This window comes from Diadema antillarum, unplaced genomic scaffold (genome assembly GCF_040938485.1).
Source record: "Diadema antillarum isolate AM-2024a unplaced genomic scaffold, OU_Dant_1.0 seq00001422_RagTag, whole genome shotgun sequence".
NCBI classification, from domain to species: Eukaryota; Metazoa; Echinodermata; class Echinoidea; order Diadematoida; family Diadematidae; genus Diadema; species Diadema antillarum.
In genome coordinates, this window is record NW_027272174.1 from 20,470 (window position 1) to 40,410 (window position 19,941).

Sequence of the window (19,941 nt, forward strand, 5' to 3'; positions counted from 1 at the left end):
TAAGTGACTGACTTGCATTTGCTTTTGTAATTTCTGCAAGTAAATAAGACGTTGCTGTACACTAAAGGTCTTAGGAAAATGACACAATATTGTTTAGTCAAATTTGATTTAAAATTGTTTTATTGTTGATGCTGCTGGCACGGTACTTGAGCACATTTTTTTCATTCAGTCTCATTATTACATTGTGTAAAAATATTTCTCCATGGAGCTAGGCATGTATTGAGGACATGATGTTATGTTCTTGCATTATGCATCTTGAATGTAAGACCATCATGCAAATTCAACAAACATCTTTATTTTCATATTTTTCATGTTTCAAACTGCTGTAGGTAACTTACCTAATAGCCTATTACCCCTGGCTCTTTGATCTGAACTCATTCTACCAGCTTGCCAGGGGACTCTGATTTGATCAACACCCACACTCACACACAAAAGAGTGGATAATGCCTAAATGTGGTTAATGGGTTGGACAGTGCAATTCCATGACTAATTCATGTACCGGTACACAGAATACAAGATCTATTGTACAGTTATCAGGGATGTGAGAGTTGAAGAGTTTAATCTAATTACAGACTTCTTCACTCTGCCCAAAGCCCATTCTTTAGATCTTTTGCAGTTCAAGTGCCTTGAAATGTTAATAGTTAAAGGCACTTCAGACTTTAAAATAAAATATAGGTTTCAGATTTTTAAAGATATTTTCTGCAATTAACTGTCACACCCCTGAGTTATGTTAAAAGGATCTACATTACAGGCGACTCCTGTCATAATGAAGTCCTCAGGACCAGCAGTTTTCTTTTGCTATACTTGTATTAAAATTTTGTTATAGTTGAACAAGAAGTATATAAAGATATATACAAGTAGACAATAATTTAACTTGATATTGATAATTTGATTCTTACTTCGTTATAATGAGAGTTTTGTTATAACCACATTCGTTATGAGAGGGCATTGTAGAGTGGCAGTATTATATCTATATCATATTATGGCTGTCTTGATCAATGTCTGTCATTTTCTTAGGTTGATGCGGCATACAGGTTGGCCTTCTTGTTCCATACAAGGGACTAATACTTTTGTTATATCTGCAATATGAAATCACACCAGGTTTTATTGAATACTCTGAATAACACACACTTTGCAATAGTTGTTGCTGAAGCTTCTCTTTATAGATCAAACCATGTTAAATCCTAATAGCACACCAGTACCAAGAAATTATCAATAAGCATGAGGAAATTGTAGCTACAGTCAACCTTACTTAGGTCAACCTCGTATAAGTCGGGTAATCGCCTTAGTCAAAGGTCTTTTCAGGTCCTCTTCTCTTTATATTCTGTTGATTTTAATTCCACATAAGTCAAAATTCTCTTAAGTTGAAGCTATTTCTCAAGTCCAAGTCAACTTATGCAAGGTTGACTGTATCTTCGCATTCAAAATGTGAACTAAACTAGCATCGTTTAACTTGCTGTTCTGTCAGAAGTGTATATGAAAGACAGTTAATCTGTTCATATGTGTGTAATTTATTTACTTCAAGCTATATCTTGGATACTATGAAAAGACAAAAGAAAACTAGTCTATTCCCAGAAGAATCTTTGTAGACTAAATGCCACTTTCAGCAGAGACCGAGAGCACTAGTAAATACCAAGGCTTCACAGCTAACCTCAAACCAAAATTGATGCTGAAGGTAATGTAATATGCACCTTTTTTGTACCAAAGGGGAATATCCAACATCATGGGATGATGCCTTCACCTTTGCACCTCATCTTTGGTATTTACATGAACACTGGATATGTTCCTCTGGCATTATGACTTGAACGCTTTTTGAGCTCAGTTTGAGACATTTGCTGATTTAATTATACAGATATAGACAACGTACTCCAAAATGGATATAATGATAGCCAGGAGACACTGCACATTTAATGTGACCAAAGAGTGTGTAAAAGCAAACTGGTGTGCATGCAAAAGAATACAATGTATTCTTTAAAAAAGTAACAAAGAGTTACCCATGATGTAACATGGTATACGATACATTATATCATATCACTGCATACTGTAAAAGTTTTAAGTTTGTCAACCAACCATTATTCTACAAAATTCTGATATATTCATCTTATTTGCTGATGACAAATAGATGTACATGATGTATGAGTGAACTTCAGGAAATTCAGTGCACGCTCTACTTCAATAGCTCCAATCAGATTTGATATGCATAAGGTGAACAGTCATGTTCTTCACTGTCATTTTTGTGGTTATGTGTGGCTTTCATTCTCATCCATCAAAGATTGACAGAAATTTGTTGTGGGGCTTGATGACCATTCATAATCTTTATGTGGGCTACAGTAGGGTGCTTATGTGTAAAAAAAAAAATCGAAGCTGATGAGTACTTGTTCAGAATATTTAGGACAAGTAGCACCCTTGACACATTTTATGCATATCTCAATATTTTATATCATGTTTTTCCTGTCAACACATTTGTTCGTACGATTTCTCTGAGTATAATATCCCATAAAAATCATATTTTTGTATATCAGCAATAAAGAGAACTGGATACCAGTTACACAAGGAAGTTCAGCTGTTCTGCATAAATGTAAAATGCATTCTTTTTTGCTAGTGATTGGGTGTTGAAGAATGTGCAAATAGAAACAAGTCTATTCCACTATAGAAGATGTCATAAGTGTCCCAATGCTCAAACACACATCACCACTGACATAGGACAAGCAAATAGAAACAAGTCTATTTCACCATGGGCAAGTTTCCCCATTCTAATTGTAATGGTTGTGTCTGCCCTTGAACACTTTCATCTCAGACCATGGGGCGTGACAGTTCGACGGGCCCTCCCCAAATTGCAAAGGACTACGTGTCGGTGTTCTCCCTTATGCTTTCTTTGCCAAGTCTCTTGAGGTCCTTCAGGCCTTCCAGGGACAGGTATCTGATCTCGCACTGTGGCAAGGCTGGGCCCAGGATGCCCAGGACTCCGTCCATGTCCTTCACGGCTGGCAGATCGCAGAGGAACAGCATCTTCAGTTTGCTGGCATGGGACAGATTGTGATTGGAATACAGAGATAATTTCTTACTTGCTGGTGCCAGATCTTTCATCACTCAGCTTGTCATTAGTGTTTAAATCACTGCAAGCTTTCAATACAACAACTGCAAAGAATGAAGGTTGTCTTTACTGCACTGCCATTACATTTTTGCTCATTAGATATTATCTTCTTGAGAAAAAGAAAATAAGCATAGGCCTTTCACATCAAAACAATCTCAATCAACTTCATTGATTTCTATACTCCTTTTATGCACATTTTATTCTCAAAGCATTGGAGCTATTAACAACACCTTATGTAATGACTGAATTTTAACGATTTTATCACTACATATGACACTAGGAACAAATCAGTTTCTTGATATGATATGTGCAGTTCATATAGATGATTTTCATTCAAACGACAGTCAAAGTCTGTAGTTTTATTTTGTTTTTTTTTTAAAAACCAGGTTATGATAATGTCATAACAAACAAGTAAGGTTACCAACTTTCAAGTATGTGTACGAATTCAAGCTGTCTTGGCAAGCAGCATTTATGCAGTGTTGTGTGAACCAAATGTAAGCATTTGGATGGTATAAAAAGCAAGTAAATTTCCAAGTTTCAAGCATGCATGATAAAGAATTTAAACTGTCACAGCAAGCATGAAGTATGCAGTGCCATGTGAACCACAGACAAAGTGGCACAGATTTGTCCAAGTATCATGGCATAAAACTTACTGGAGATGGATCAGGTTTGTTAAACCCTTGTCCGTGACATCACCACAGCTGCTGATCTGAAGCTCCTCCAAACAGTCTTTTAAATAGATCAGTTTTGACACACATGTATCCTGGAGATATGTGCAGTGATGCAGCTTCAGGTATCTAAGGTGGTCGATTCCCTCTGTTGAAGGGGAACAAGAATACAAATACGGTGATCACTGAGAAGGAATCTTCAAGTGGAGAAAGTGTGGAAGCTTCTTTTTTCTATCATTTTTTAATCCTAGTACAATCTGTGTGCAGGACTTGACAGAAACTGACATACTGTATAATATTCATTCCACAACACAAGTAAAATTTCTGTAATCACACAATGAGATAAACATCAACATCTACAATGTGGTGGTTGTTGTTGTTTTAGTTGCCTTCCTGTATTTAGTTATTTCACACAGTGTTTGGTTAGTTTGACACTAATTTGGGAACCAAAGTCTGCCGGTACATACCCACTGCTAGCCAGCCAGCTGCACTTTGCAATGACTATGACCCGTACAGGTAATATATGTGTAGTGCTCTTTGCAGGTCTTCACAGTCTCTCTTATTTTCTCAAACAGTGCACATGTCTAGTGATTTAAGAAAGCATTTTATTGCATTTACCACTTTAAATATACATAATAAACACAATAACGTTACTGAAATAAATATATGTGTATATATATGAATGTAGTGCTCATATCCCTCAAGAGGTGCCGCCATCTGCAATGAGCCCATGTGCCACCAAGACACCTCCTTTCCTGTGCAAATATGGGCAATCACCTTGGACCCAAGAACTTACTGAAATGCTCGAATCCTATGTGCATGATGCAGGAATCTGTGGCATCAACCTCCACTAGCTTCAACTTATCCCTGCCTCCAGCTGGTAAGAGGTTGTAGTCTTCTGTCCACTTCTCAAAGTCTCTGAACCTCACTGCGGCACCGCAACGGAGCAACCACTCGGCAGCAGCCCTGTCTGGGCCAACTTCACGAATTCTTGATCTGTCTACCCTGGGGTCATTGTACAAAAATGAGAGGTTATACTGTAACTAGCTAGCAAAGCCAACAATTAGCTGAACACAACACAAAAATTGCTGATAAATGCTCACTGTATTTAGACACTAGCACTTTTACTAATGTGATTGTGCAAATATGTTGTGAACTATGACACACAATCTAACACTCAAATATCCATTATCACCACAGTATTGGAACATAATTAGAATTGAGACTGCTAGTTAGGATTGCATTATGAGGACATAGATTTGCATGCTTCACAACATTTTATTAACACCCAAAGGCACATCTTTGGCCTTTGACATTCGATCTGTAAGAAACAATTATGAGTGAAGCAAATATATTTGGGATACTCTAACTGACAGTTCTCGAGGACTAAGCACAAAACTGTTTTCAGTACTTGAGTTCAGCTGAAGTGCATTTTTTAGGACATGAGTGTGTGTGCTACAGGGAAGAAACATTTCACTTGTATTGTCCTTCATCTTATTCACATTATTGCACAATAACTGACAATGTGATGGAGTAATACCTCAAACATTTTAACATCATATAATGTAATTGTAATTCTGGATTTATGCTGATGAGAAACTAATTTAATCTTGAGAAGAAACTATCCATTTGCAGATCCTGAAAAAAAGCAGAGAAAGAACTATAACCACCAATTAGTGTAAAACCAGAAATTTTTGCGGCCATGAAACTTACATGAATTTTGTGAGGAGCCAAGATTCACAAAGGTAAAGTATGCACACACAAAAGTTTTTTTTTTTCTTTTCATATGCCATGCATTGAATGCAAATGGCAATTTACAAGTTTCATGCTGCAAGTGTGTCTGGTTTTACAGTAAATTATTGATTTTTTTTTAAATAAGTGCACAGATAAATTATGAATAAGTATAACATATTGGAATGCCACTAATTTGTCTACTATCAAAATAAAAAGGCTTATGATAGCAAGTCATGGTCACTTAATCAACACTGATTTATTTTCACATGCCATTTCATCTTCTGAGGGGGGGGGGGGGGGGGGGTGGGTTGTAAACACAAATACAGAAAAAAATATATAATGAGTCAATCTATCCATTCCATAACTGTAAATTGTCAAGAGAACTGGGAGAATTGTTGAACTGAATTTTATGATGATGTTTCCCTTCGATGCACCAAGGGGGTACCAGCTAGGGTCATCACGACATCACCTAGTACCTCCTTGGGTGTACCTACTCTTTATAGGGCACATACAAAAAAGAAAAAAGAGAAAAAGAGAGATGCCACCTGATGAGAATAGAAGCAGCATTCAGACCTACCAAGTCTCGCACCTATATGCCTGAGACTCGTGCCTAATCGGGGGTCTTTCTACATAACATTTTTAACTTGAGACTTTCATTTAAAGTTGTACTATTTTACTACGCTGAAAAGTGTGACTCACTGGTTGAACACTGCATTCAGCATACCCCAAAGGGACCGGATTCCATACTGCTGATGTGAAGGCAAGCCTTGACAGAGGACACTTCTGACAGGAAGCTGAATGTGAAAAGGGGTGAAAAACAACAACAATTAAAACATGTCACATGCCTGCATTCTTCAATCCAGTGTGGGCCCTCTTCATGCACTCAGAAATGTAACTTGCTTATAGACCAGTACCCATATACACAGGGTTTTCATTCGTACATGCGCATAGACCGATGATAACCATTTCATGTGATTTCTAATTTCTCATTTATGACATAGGATTGGGGTAAATAAATTTAAAATTGAAATGTCCTTTTATTTTTATTTTTTTTTGGGGGGGGGGGGGGCAGTTGTTCAGGCAAAGGTCTCCAATACATTGACAAAGGCACAATGATGTTGTCAGAGCATATACCGGTACTAGATTTCCATTATTGCTTTTAGCAGGACCCACCAAAGGCTAAGTTACAGAATTGCTACTTTGAATGCACCTGACATTGCAAAGTGTGTAAAAAAAAAAATAGAATGCCTAGGTTGTTACATAACCATGGTAATGGAAGTGTTAACATGTCAGGACTGGAGATTCCCTTTGTAAAGAAGGCTCTGCTGTCATCTGAGAACTTTCTTTGAAAAAAGAACAAACAAAACAAAACACACACACATACACATGCACAAAACAAACAACTAGGTAGAATTCCAGCAAGTTGGGTTTGAAATACATCCAGGAAGTACACAGTGTGGAGAGGAGCAGTGCAGAGCCCACGAGCTCGGGTCATTGGGGTCTAGGAAACATCACGGTGTAACTTTGAATCATGATGTCCATAAATAATTCAAACATAGGTGTAGATCTAGTTTCAATTTTTGGTAGTATTTAATAAATTTTCGTGTCATAATGTCACACTGCCTAACCATGTCTTCGACCCTGTGGTCCAAGTGCGGACTCTCAATCACCATCTTCAGTTGATGCTGAACTGTTTGATAGTTTTCTAGACTATGCCTGGGCTGGTGACAATTCAAAACAAGTACGAAGTAGAGTCCAGGTTTATGAATGTTACACCTACACAGTCAGATGTAAAGTTTTGATATCGTAAATACCGTGATGAACGAATGTGAGGAAGTTATGGCAACAAGAATTATTTATATATGGAAACGTTGAACGATGTACAATTGGCTATTTTCGGGCTTTTCGATATTCAAACCCTTGTAAAATTGTCACCTGGAGGTGCTTTTTCATGGTTTTAGGTATCATTTGGTAGGGGAGGGTTGTACCTTTCAGAAAATATATACTTTGTGGTGTTCTTACTGCATTTTCTTAAAGAAATCATGCTTTGAAGCTGAAAAAATTGACAAAAATGCATATTTTGGGAAAAAATCTCAGAATCACACGTCTTAATTTTTGTTCTAATGCAATTCTACAGCTTTGTTTTTCCTTGTGAGTAAGCCCACACACTTCAAATATTTAATCAAGTACTTCTGCCATCAACGTGTGTATTATTTATCTTATCAGGAAACGTTGAATTCACTTATGTCTGAAAAAGAACGTCTCTGAATGAATTATCTTTTCCATGACGCCAAAGATTCAGGATGACTATGAAAACATGTAAGGCCATATTTATTTAGCGTCTTATCCATACTACCATTCCATCAAAATTTGTAAGTGAGCTGTGTGAAATAATCGTGTGGTGGCTCATTAAAGAAAATTATATTGAATAACCATCAGAGATGTTCAGTTGTTTAATGGTTTCATTAATGAAAGTGGATTATGCTTGAGATAAAAAGTGGTGTCAGTGTGAGCCAGGCGAGTATGATGATTGGCAACTTTAGTAGCATACTGTCCACAAAAGTGAGTTCTGGTTGAAAACCCGAATTGATGAATGTCTCTGATCAAAACGCATGTCCCTGATTGAAAGTCTCTGAAGGGATATTCCCTCATCTGACACTTTCGCACTGCATTAAATTTTATTTGCGTGCTTATTTTACGCACTGACGAGCCATCCTGGAATCGAGTCAGCACAGTTCAACGACAGATATGCCCACAAATCTTGAAAATGTGAGTAATAACAAAAACCTTCCTGGTGTTTGTGCCGATTTATTAGAATTATTATTCCGTAGATTTGCCAATCAGTATCATTTGTGAGATTATGTATTGTAATCTTTGGATTAGAGGTAAATTAAAAAAGGATAGACAGTAAATATGTAAGAATCTGCACGAAAATCAAAGACCGCATGTCTCTGAGCAAAATGAAAAACGTCTCTGAAAATTACTGTTTCATGAAATAAAGACATCCACTATACAAATTATGAGAACATTAAAGTAAATTTATGTCTGAATGGGCTCAGTTAGTATAATAGGAACAAGTAGAACCAAGTTAACACTGGCGTGTTGTAATATTAAGAAAAATGAAGCTTCCTGAAAGATATTGAAAATATGTAAAAGAGTTTCAAATTAAAGATTTTCTGTTGATTGAGCAAGTGTAAACACATTGCCAGGACAGAAAATATGTTTTATGACTAGTAATAGGTCAATAGTCTATGATTATCATGTAGTAGTCACTTTAGTTTACGTATTTTTTTGTGAGAGAGGCAGAAATGTAAGAAAAACCGGTTTAGGTCAGAGACGTTCTCTGAACAAATAGGATCTGCTCTCAAACCAATACCAATGACCCACCATGGCGAATTGGTGCCCATGTTTGTAGCACATTGGTTCCTCAATCCAAATACAATGCCAATATCTTGTAAAAATCAAACCCATTAAGTACTGATAAGCAAAGATGTTTACGTCAGAGACGTTACATAGAACGTTTTACACATTTTCAACTACTACAATAAGGAGTAGATCTTTCATTATTCCAGAGTATATGGCCCTCGTATACATACATCGTTCTAGGTAATTTACGCAATCTAAAAACAATGTTGATTTTATAATTTTGATCAGAGACGTTAATTTGTGCGTACATTGTTATTCCAGTGCATGATAAATATATTTCAATATCATTTTAACTCTATCTTTTTTTTTCTTACAGCAAGATGGGAAGACCGGATGGATTTTAAATGCTCCGAATATTAGAATTTCGTCCTGCTCAGGATCTTTAGGCTCAGTCATGTTCATGGAGCCTACAAGTTCCAGACCACGGCCGTGGTACTGGCAAGACGGGACGGACATTTTGGAGGTGCCATCTGTTTACAAAATAATGACTATCCCAACCCCTGTTTCAGGTAGCAAGCGATGCAGTCGGTACCATGCACTGATTGAGGACATGGAATACCAAGTTCAGGGGAAATATAATTCAATGTTATAATGCGGACTCTGTTTTTAATGCACATCACTACGTATGCTTTTGAGGCTGTAAAATCTGAGGCTTACACGCTAAGAAATAAATGTTCAAATTTGCACCTAATTTGTAACAATAGCAGCACACCTGCGGTGCATACTTGCACCCTTTATTGTGCTTAATTGCACCCTTAATTAACTGCCTTTTTGAAGTTTTGCTAATTTCTGCAAACAAGTTCTCGTACAGTTGATAAGAATATGCAAATGAGTGAGCTAACCATGTCATAACCTCACAATTTTCCATTGATCGTGTACAAAAAATAACGAACATTCAATTTTTCTGTCTTTGAAATCTGAAACATGATGCTATTCCTGGTTGATTACCTTCAAAATAGTAATCAGTTAGATATACCCGGATTAAAGCCTCGGGCATAATTATGTTTGAATGAAAAACTGAAAATTTCAAAAGTTTAAGTGCAAACATTATGGCAAGTTGTGAGGGAATGACAAGCTCAATTTGCCATTAGCATATTCATAATGACCGTTCAAAAACTGTTTCCTGAAAAATTAGCGAAACTTCAAAACTTCATAACCTCATTATTTTTTTTCTTGAGCCCGTAAGATTTTATTCTTTCTTATCAGCGGCTAGCTCATATTTGGGCTGAATTTCCCCTGTAGTGACTCCTTTTCTCGTAGAAGTAAGGTGAGATGTTCTAGTGGTATTATTTTTGAGGCTTGTAAGCCAAATACATGAGAAAAGGAAAAATACTAACATCTATGATGAAACAAGAAAATGTCTATTAAGAATGTCCTTTTACTTAGTTTCCTCTACAACACTATACTTATGTGTCACCTTCGAGTAGAAAGAAGGATTGATAATCCCCAACCGATGTGACAGGTAAAATGTGATATTGTAATGTTATCATTGTCAACCTCTTGAAAGGGGTTTTCAGTTCATTTTTGGTCAAACGTTTGCTGTACCACACCGTTGATATTCTTTTGAGTTTGGCGTTTACAATTCATATCTGCCATAGTATACAAAAAAGCACAGCCCAATTTGATGCTTCTAGGATGAGTATAGGTTAATTACAGATTTCTGAGACGACATCATAACAGTGACCCAGGTACGGTCCCTAATAAAAATCCGAACTGGCCTGACATACACATACAATCATATTTGAGGTATAGTGGTCAAATTAAAATAGTATTAGTAAATTCGTGTTTACCTTTGTTATAGATTTGGACTACATTTGAAAGAAAACATAAACAATATTGATAGCATGTGGTCACACCTTCGCATACACCGGAAGGTGAAATACAAAGTAGTGGTCATCATAAACAAAAACAATTCTTGACATATGCCTCGGTAAATGATTTCTCAATGAATGTGGAATGTTGAGTTACGAGCATCTTTTAAAATAGGGAGTTTGGTGTTTAATTCTAGTGATAACTTACAGCCGAAACGTCCCTGATGGAAAAGCAAATGTCTCTGATATAAACAAATAATTTAGGTAAGGTAGTCAAAATTGCAAGTATTTCATGTAATCTTTACTTGGCTGTCATTCAAAAGTGTTGTATATAACAAGGACAGATTTGTTGTTGATTTTTGGTGTAGAAATCGAAAATCCTCTTACAATTTGGAGGTTTGTAGTTACAATCGGTTATTATGAAAAATAATTCAAGTTGAAATTACCATTCTGAATTGTTCACAAAAGATAAACATGTGTTTAATAAAAGAATAATGTTGTTTGTTCACAAACCTCGTAATTATGGATCAAAGGACATTGTTTTTATTGTCTATGTCTGAGGAACGTCTATGAGTGAAACCTGAACGTCTCTGATCAAAACATGGCTTACTTTCAGCATCTGTAAAGGGCTTTTATGGGGATTTGACCAAACGAAATGCACTAAATTCATTATAAGTATCTAGTGAACATTAACATTTAAACAAATGAGACCCATGCTATATGTTTTGTTCAAATGAGATGAAAGTGAAGATAAGAATATAAAAATCTCTGCTTAAATGACAAAAACTCCACTTTTACTTTAACTTCCGTGTGTATTAGCTTTTGTAAACTTCACAGGAGGTAAACAATATTTTAGGAACAAATTAACACGGTCTTCAAAAGCATGAACAAGATGAAAATATATTCATTTGAATGTTTTTCTACCCTTCATTTGAATTTTCACTAAAACAATGTTTATTTTAGTCAGAGACGTTCGCCAATATGTCACACTTCTATCTAATCTTGAATAAAAACAACACCCTTGGAGATATCCCAGTATAATCGGGTTTCCAAGAAAGCTGGTATCAATGACATTTGACTGAGATATTATATTTATATCAGTGAGTGACGTTTTTTAATGTTGACCCCTGATTTGCCCAATTGTACATCGTTCAACGTTTTCACCCATATATATATATATATATATATATTTTTTTTTTTTTTTTTTTTTTTTTTTTTTTTTGTACCTGACTAACTGCGAAACACAGCCCGAACGCCGAAGGCGAAGCGTTGGCTGCACAGTACTGTGTACAAGGAGTGCCCCGGGGTTAGCATCTGACATGAATATACACACGTCGGACTACCAAAGGGCACAATTCCTGACCAGACATGAATACATACACGTCGGACTACCAACGGGCACAATTCCTGACCAGAGCTGCTGCAGCTGTTCACTGACTGAGCTGCGTTTGCACAGAAATACTGTGAGAAAGAATTCATTAACAGTACACTAATGTCAACTGTACACTGAGGAAAATTCAGGTTCCGGGATTCACTTACCCGGCTCAGAAGAAATGACATTTTCAGTTAAAAGATTCAACTTCGCTCCAACTCCTGAATGTATTTATAGAGCCTTGTAACACTAGACTACTAACTCAAGAGACAGCGACTGCAGTCAGTGTCGTCTGCTGCTGCTGGAAGCTCGTTTAGATTACATTTCAATGAATTCATTTCACAATTGACTCAACCTTAATACATGTACTAGCTATTTCTTTCAAAAAAATCAAATGTGTCTCCTTCGAACAACAGATTGACGCTAGGGCACAGGATGTGTTAAAACGGTGTCAAAAGTTTGTGTGTTTTTTTTCTCTGGATTGATCACCATCACGGAGCACGGACCACCGTTGCATTCAAAGAGCGCACTGCGTGCGCCTCTTCTTCTTCTTCTCATGATTAAGTCTGCCTCATTCAGTCATAGACTGAAGATTCTTGCAGACTGATACTCTTTGGTTGCATTGTAGTTCCGTTGCCGATATACATCTTGGATAGCATAAAAATAGTTTAAAGGGGTAATAATAGTTTTGATTGAGATAGGGATTCAGCTGTTAACTTTTTTAATGTGAGATACATCAGAAACTATTTTCAAATATGAAAGAGCATAGGCCTACAGTTCATAGAAGAATTTATTCAAATTTTGTTTTATGAAAATCGGTTTTGAAATGGCTGAGGTATCGCAAAAAAAAGTAAAACAAAGTTATTCTTATAAAAAGTGGGTCCCCCCTTTTATTCGGATTGCTTTTTTTTTTTTTTTGGAGGGGGGATATATAACAATTTTCATCAGTAAACTTTAAATTCCACTTAGAATTTTATGCTCTGTTATATTTCATGAGAAAGTTTCTCATTAGCTGACACACACACACACACACACACACACACACACACACACACACACACACACACACACACACACACACACAACAAATGGAAATGCCTGAAGCCCATATAGATCTCACCCAAAACTATATCATCCCTTTAATTGCAAAACCATAAATATTCTAACGCTATAAAGGAGTACTGACTTCCTCGGCAGGCTGCATATACGGGAATAATCCATGTCAGTAAAACCGTAATATACCCTGGAAGATGTCAGTAACACAACGAGGGAAGGTGTGTAGGCCCTACTTTTTATAACAATTGGGTGAAAATCTCATGTTATGTACAGACAAGTATATGAAAATGTTAGGGTGATTGGCTGGCATAATGTAATACCATAAGCATGGCTCGACACTGACTAACTTTTTTGTTTGGTGGCCCGATGGGGCCACCAAAATCCTAAATTTCAAATTTTGGTGGCCCGAGAGAAAAATTTGGTGTGCCGAAAAAATCAATAAAAAACATTAAAAGTCCTTGGGTGGTATTCTGAGACCGTTTTATCTCTGTTGTAAGTCTGTTGTAACAAATCGGTATTCTGAACACCGTTTTATCTCTGTTGTAACTTCTGTTGTAACTTCTGTTGTAACTTGTGTTTTATCTTGCGCACTCTTTGCCTGAGCATTCCAATAGCCATGTCTACACCTATCCAAAAACTTGTAGTTATACTAACTACGAGCGCAAAAATGCGTTCCCTTAACCACGACAAAACTTCGATGCCGTTCACACCTACATGCAGTTAGCAAAACCTCGAGGTAAACATAACTACGATAGAAAATAAAGGGCGCCTAGTTTGCCCATAGGGTTGCGCACTATTGTGGAAAAAACTGAGCGTCGTGGTTAACAAAACTCCGTTCACATCTGTCATAAGTGAGGTTCACACCTAGGTCCCTTTACCTTAAGGTTTTCTAAACCTCGAGGTTTTGTAAACTACGAGGCACTAAACTCCAAGTTAGCGTAGATGTAGACGCATGTAGTTTAGAAAACCACGACAAAACCTTAAGGCGAAGACACCACGACAACACCACAAGATTTCTTAGGGTGTTGTCGTGGTTTAAGCGCGTAGTTTAAGCGCGCTGTGGCAGCGCGCTTAAACTATGACAGATGTGAACGGAGTTTTGTTAACCACGACGCTCAGTTTTTTCCACAATAGTGCGCAACCCTATGGGCAAACTAGGCGCCCTTTATTTTCTATCGTAGTTATCTTTACCTCGAGGTTTTGCTAACTGCATGTAGGTGTGAACGGCATCGAAGTTTTGTCGTGGTTAGGGGAACGCATTTTTGCGCTCGTAGTTAGTATAACTACAAGTTTTTGGATAGGTGTAGACATGGCTAATGTTTAAGCGCGCTGCCACAGCGCGCTTAAACTACGCGCTTAAACCACGACAACACCCTAAGAAATCTTGTGGTTTGTCGTGGTGTCTTCGCCTTAAGGTTTTGTCGTGGTTTTCTAAACTACATGCGTCATGAGTGAGGTTCACACTTAGGTCCCTTTACCTTAAGGTTTTCTAAACCTCGAGGTTTTGTAAACTACGAGGCACTAAACTCCAAGTTAGCGTAGATGTAGACGCATGTAGTTTAGAAAACCACGACAAAACCTTAAGGCGAAGACACCACGACAACACCACAAGATTTCTTAGGGTGTTGTCGTGGTTTAAGCGCGTAGTTTAAGCGCGCTGTGGCAGCGCGCTTAAACTATGACAGATGTGAACGGAGTTTTGTTAACCACGACGCTCAGTTTTTTCCACAATAGTGCGCAAACCTATGTGCAAACTAGGCGCCCTTTATTTTCTATCGTAGTTATCTTTACCTCGAGGTTTTGCTAACTGCATGTAGGTGTGAACGGCATCGAAGTTTTGTCGTGGTTAGGGGAACGCATTTTTGCGCTCGTAGTTAGTATAACTACAAGTTTTTGGATAGGTGTAGACATGGCTTATATCTACGCTAACTTGTAGTTTAGTGCCTCGTGGTTTACAAAACCTCGAGGTTTAGAAAACCTTAAGGTAAAGGGACTTAGGTGTGAACCTCACTATTGTCTTAGGGTATGCGCACGCGCGTAACAGTGGGCGCAAACCTGAACACCCATTAGATTACACGGTATTCTGAAAACTGTTTTATCTTCTGTTGTAAGTCACGCCCCGTGCAAATTTATGCTTCTGAGATAAAACAGGGTGGAAGGTGTTTTAACTCCGTTGTAACTTTCGTTTTAACTTATGTTAGATAATGAGATAATTCATTAAGTCAATATTGTGGTATGCGAGTTCAAAATAAAAAGATATACAAAAAATAAAAGCAATGTATGTACAGAAAGGCAAAAGATATAGCAGTTTGACAAAATGTAAACTCATTCCACAATACAAAATTTGGTAACAGTAACACTGCAAGTATACATACGCGTTGCATAAATAATGCACATAGATAAAAACACAAACACATGAACAGAAAGGTTACCGGCACCGTCGGCAATTTGTTTTAAGCACTATTCATTTCAAAAATGTGTTTCAAAATATTAAACATTTTTTTATATGATTTCACTATCTTCACCAATAAGAATTCATTATCAGTACCTTTGGGTGTTTCAAAAATATCTATTGCTGGGGATGGCGCGAATCCTGAGAAAAGTATTAGAAGTCCAAGGTTCCATGATGGAACTTGACGTGATATTGATCTCCAAGAGATATCTTGTGAAGATAGCGACAACAACAACAATGATAATAATGATAATAATAACATGGCATTGCAAGGGCTTAACTTAATTTAGAAGCGTCTAGTTCCCCATAAACCCTGAAATTTGGGTTCCTCTTATGAACGCCAGATATCTTCTTATTTTTTTAGACAAAATTTCAAATAAAAAGACTCAATCTGAGATAGCTTTGCGAATCCCCTACCGCACCAACTATACGTCAAAACCGGTAAGAAGGCATAATGATCAAGCTTCTGTTGTAACTTTATTCTATCTCTGGCTCTCTTTACCTGCGCATGCCATTGTCCTATTTGTGCGCACGCCAGAGAATGAGCGCTTGTTAAAACGCGCAGAGTTAAGCAAGGCGCATTTGCCCAAGGGAGCAATCTTATTGGTTGAAATGTCTTAAGGGCCGTTCACACTGGAACGGTTTTGCGGCAGCGGCAGCGGCAGCGGCAGCGGCGTGCCGCAAAAATCCCTCGCGTGTTGTTCATGTACAACCGTTCACACTGGAGCGGTAGCGGTGACTTTTCAGAGCGGCAACCGCAAGCGGTTTTCTCGAATCGCTCCGCTGAGCGATTTTTCTAGTCTGCCGCTGCGGCGAGGTTGCTATTGACCAATCATAATAGAGTACAGTTCGTGACGTTATTATGTGGGTGGGGTCATAAACTTTAGCTTGAAAAAGAGTCTCGCGAAGGTGCAACACGTCGGTCGAAGAGCGGAACGAAGACGTCCCGAAAAGACAACTTTTGTACAATAAACTCAATTATGTTCACAAAAACACTCCTGAGGAAAATATCGAATTGGAGACCATGATGATGAAATCGGGCTAAATGGTAAGTTGCTCATTTGATTTTCTCAAGGTTTCGCCATTTGTTTCGACCCTTGACAGCGGTCACTCTCTTGCAGAGGCTATATTGCAGATTGTAACTTTCCACGCGGTCCTACTAATTGACGCAAACTAATGCAAACTAATGCAAACTAATACAAACTAATGCAAACTAACGCAAACTAATACAAACTCAATGCAAACTCAATGCAAACTCAATGCAAACTACTAATCAATGCAAACTAATGCAAAATACTAATTAATGCAAACTAATACAAACCATTATTAGCGGTGAAAATTAGGGTGAATTGCAGGGTAACAGGACCTGGCTCTTCCGAGGCCACTCTAACGTTTGTAAGATGCACAGTGGAAATACGGGTATTAATGATCGATCATTGAATGCCAAAATACTAATTGATGCAAACTCGACGCAAACTCCAAGACACAACGCTATCCTATGCGAAAACAACCTATATCGATTACAAATATCGGGAAATGACACTCCGAAATACTAATTAATGCAAACTCAACGCAAACTCCAAGACACAACGCTATCCTATGCGAAAACAACCTATATCGATTACAAATATCGGGAAATGACACCCCGAAATACTAATTAATGCAAACTCAACGCAAACTCCAAAACACAACGCTATCCTATGTGAAAACCACCTATATCGATTACAAATATCGGAAAATGACACTCCGAACGCGCAAACTACAAGTCACAACGTTTGCCAATGTGAAAACAATGTAAATTGATCATGAATAACGCAAATTGACACATCGAAACACTATAGTAATGCAAACTCCAAAACAAAAAGTTTTCCTGCGTGAAAACTACCTAAATTGATTACAAATATCGGAAAATAACACCTCGACACTAAAAAAAAAAAAAAAAATGGTCTCACAGTATTCTATCATATTCCTGTATCAAATTTAACTCTTGCAGAAGCGCAAATTTATTTAACACCAGATTGAATTGCAGTTTCAAGTTCAGATTGTTTCAAATGCTGTTAGACTGCCGTGGGAATATTTAGAATGCCGTGGGAATATTTAGAATGCCGTAGGAATATTTTTGATACAATTTTATTTATTTATTTATTTATTTATTGCAATTCTTTATCCAGAGTAGCCTGATCAGCATGAAATATATAAACAGTATAAAATATTACATTTCAAAACAGTATAAAGTAATCACACACATCAAGTATTTAAATAAAATAATATCATACAATCACACAGATTTAAAATAGACTAACTATCGGTCTTCCTCACGGCTCTGTTTTCGTAAAAATCCATGAAACATGAACAACAACATCAACAACGGTAACAACACCAACAATAAGAAAACAATTTGTTTAAAAATAGATAATTGTGGCTGATCAGCAACGGGACACGTAATACAGTCAAATATAAAAATGAAGTGAACGCACATGTACAAACATGTGGAAATACGATAAAACAAACTGAACATCTAGAAAGAGGAGAGAAGAGGAAATGATTCAATATTTTCTATTAGGCGGCTGCAATCAGAGCGCAATCAGAGTCCAATTAAAATACTCTTCGAATGCAGATCAAAACCTGCCTTAGCGGCCACCTGTCTATAGCGGCCACCTGTCTATAGCGGCCACTGCAAAATCCCCCCGAGAGAAAAGCCCTTTTAAAGACCCTGTGTATAGCGGCCACCTCTCTAACGCGGCCAGCGGCCACAAATTTTGTTTCCCGCGGGAGATATTAACCTGTCTATAGCGGCCAAAAACCCAATGGAGCCGTAGCCAAGCCGATAATTCAGCGTATTTTTCTGTTTGGTAGCCGTGCGAGCAACGTTCAGTGATCGCCGCCGCTGCATTCATCCCTCATTCAGCCATAATAATGCACGATTCTTCACGACAATAAACATGCTACAGTGTGCAACAATTTCATATACACCGGCATGGTTAAATGCATGAAACACACGGTGTATGCATACGTATACACATACACTGTACATGTACATGTAAGGATACAACGATGATACATGTACATGTAAGCAATGCACACAAAGTTGGATTACCTGTCTATAGCGGCCACCTGTCTATTACTTTCCATTTCGAATGCTCCTCGAATGTTTTAAGCATGGGTAAAACATTCGAGCTGGCCTCAAGAATGGGCCCGAACACACTCAGAATGTCGTCAAAATTTTTAGAATGCACTTTGAATATGTAGGAATGCAGGAAGAATTTTCATTCCAACGGCATTCCGGCTCATTCCGCCTCTGGTTGGACGGGGTATCAGAAAGAATTTTAAAATCCACATTAATTTCATCAAAGAAATGGGCCGATAAACATTTTTTTTTTCTGCAACACATCTTTACCTTCTTTGGCTATCAAAATAATCATCGCTTGTTTTTGAGAAGCGAATAATTCCCATATTGATATGTTTCACTCTACTACTAAATATCCTACGACCGGTCAAAATGTATGTATATATATATATATATATACATAATATATATGGGTCAGAATTTTGAACAATGTACAATTGAGCCAAAACAACGCAAAATTTAAAAAGTAGGAAATCCTCAAAATCATTTATCTTACCTGATAGAGTATAATTCAAACATTAACATGAACCCATACTAGGAATTTCCCAGAGGAACAAGTTTTTTATTCACCGCGGAAGTTTACCATGTCCAGAGCAGCGAACGTCCGTGAGGAATAGTACTGCACATACATTTTGAATACCATTTAACATAGCTTGCAACAATCTGATTCAGTTCAAAATCGTAACCAAATATCTTATGGGACATGTGTATGTGTTGGTAGAATATTCAGCTTGTACTCTTAACCTGTACGTAATGGTAGACAACTGATTATTTATTTAACCAAATACGTCATTTCTGTTGAAATATTACTCCTCCGCTATTCACAAAATGCTTTCTCCAATTTACGCGCATTTTACAGAAACTCAATATTTCGACCTCTTATTTCATTATCCCATACTTTAAACCTTACTCAAAAATAATAAGATACTTTTCAAAGATGTATCTGATCTGGGCAGTCTCTATAACCCAACAAATATAACATAGTTTTCATTACGGAGGTTCGCATATAGCTCACGGACGTTCGGAGCAAACAAGATATTGAACAATGCAGTTCTTTTGAGTTGGAAAAGCATTCTACTCACAACAAACAGCGATTTCATGTCGAGAACAAACTCCTCTGCAAAGTCCTAAATAATTACTACCGATTCTCAATTATAAAAGCTTGTTTATCTTTCCATGCTGAGGAATGAAAGAAAACACT

General features: G+C 37.4%; 1 protein-coding gene across 1 annotated transcript; it reads right to left on the reverse strand.

The window, feature by feature from the left end:
• Positions 1 to 2,767: 2,767 nt before the first annotated feature.
• Positions 2,768 to 12,351, reverse strand: LOC139709263 (ATP synthase subunit s, mitochondrial-like). The gene is made up of 5 exons (XM_071621213.1): positions 12,273 to 12,351; positions 6,196 to 6,290; positions 4,559 to 4,767; positions 3,748 to 3,910; positions 2,768 to 3,019 (listed from the first exon to the last, which is right to left on the reverse strand). Exons 1-5 carry the CDS (start codon positions 12,291 to 12,293, stop codon positions 2,845 to 2,847), a joined length of 663 nt encoding a protein of 220 aa, XP_071477314.1. The 5' UTR covers positions 12,294 to 12,351; the 3' UTR covers positions 2,768 to 2,844.
• Positions 12,352 to 19,941: the final 7,590 nt, after the last annotated feature.

Excerpts from the sequence above, each read along its gene's own strand:
- LOC139709263 (XM_071621213.1), bottom strand. The coding sequence starts at position 12,293 with ATGTCATTTCTTCTGAGCCGG. Across the intron at positions 6,291-12,272 it reads TGTCATTTCTTCTGAGCCGG|CTTCCTGTCAGAAGTGTCCT; the intron begins GTAAGTGAATCC and ends TTTCACATTCAG. Across the intron at positions 3,911-4,558 it reads CATAGGATTCGAGCATTTCA|AGGGAATCGACCACCTTAGA; the intron begins GTAAGTTCTTGG and ends CCCCTTCAACAG.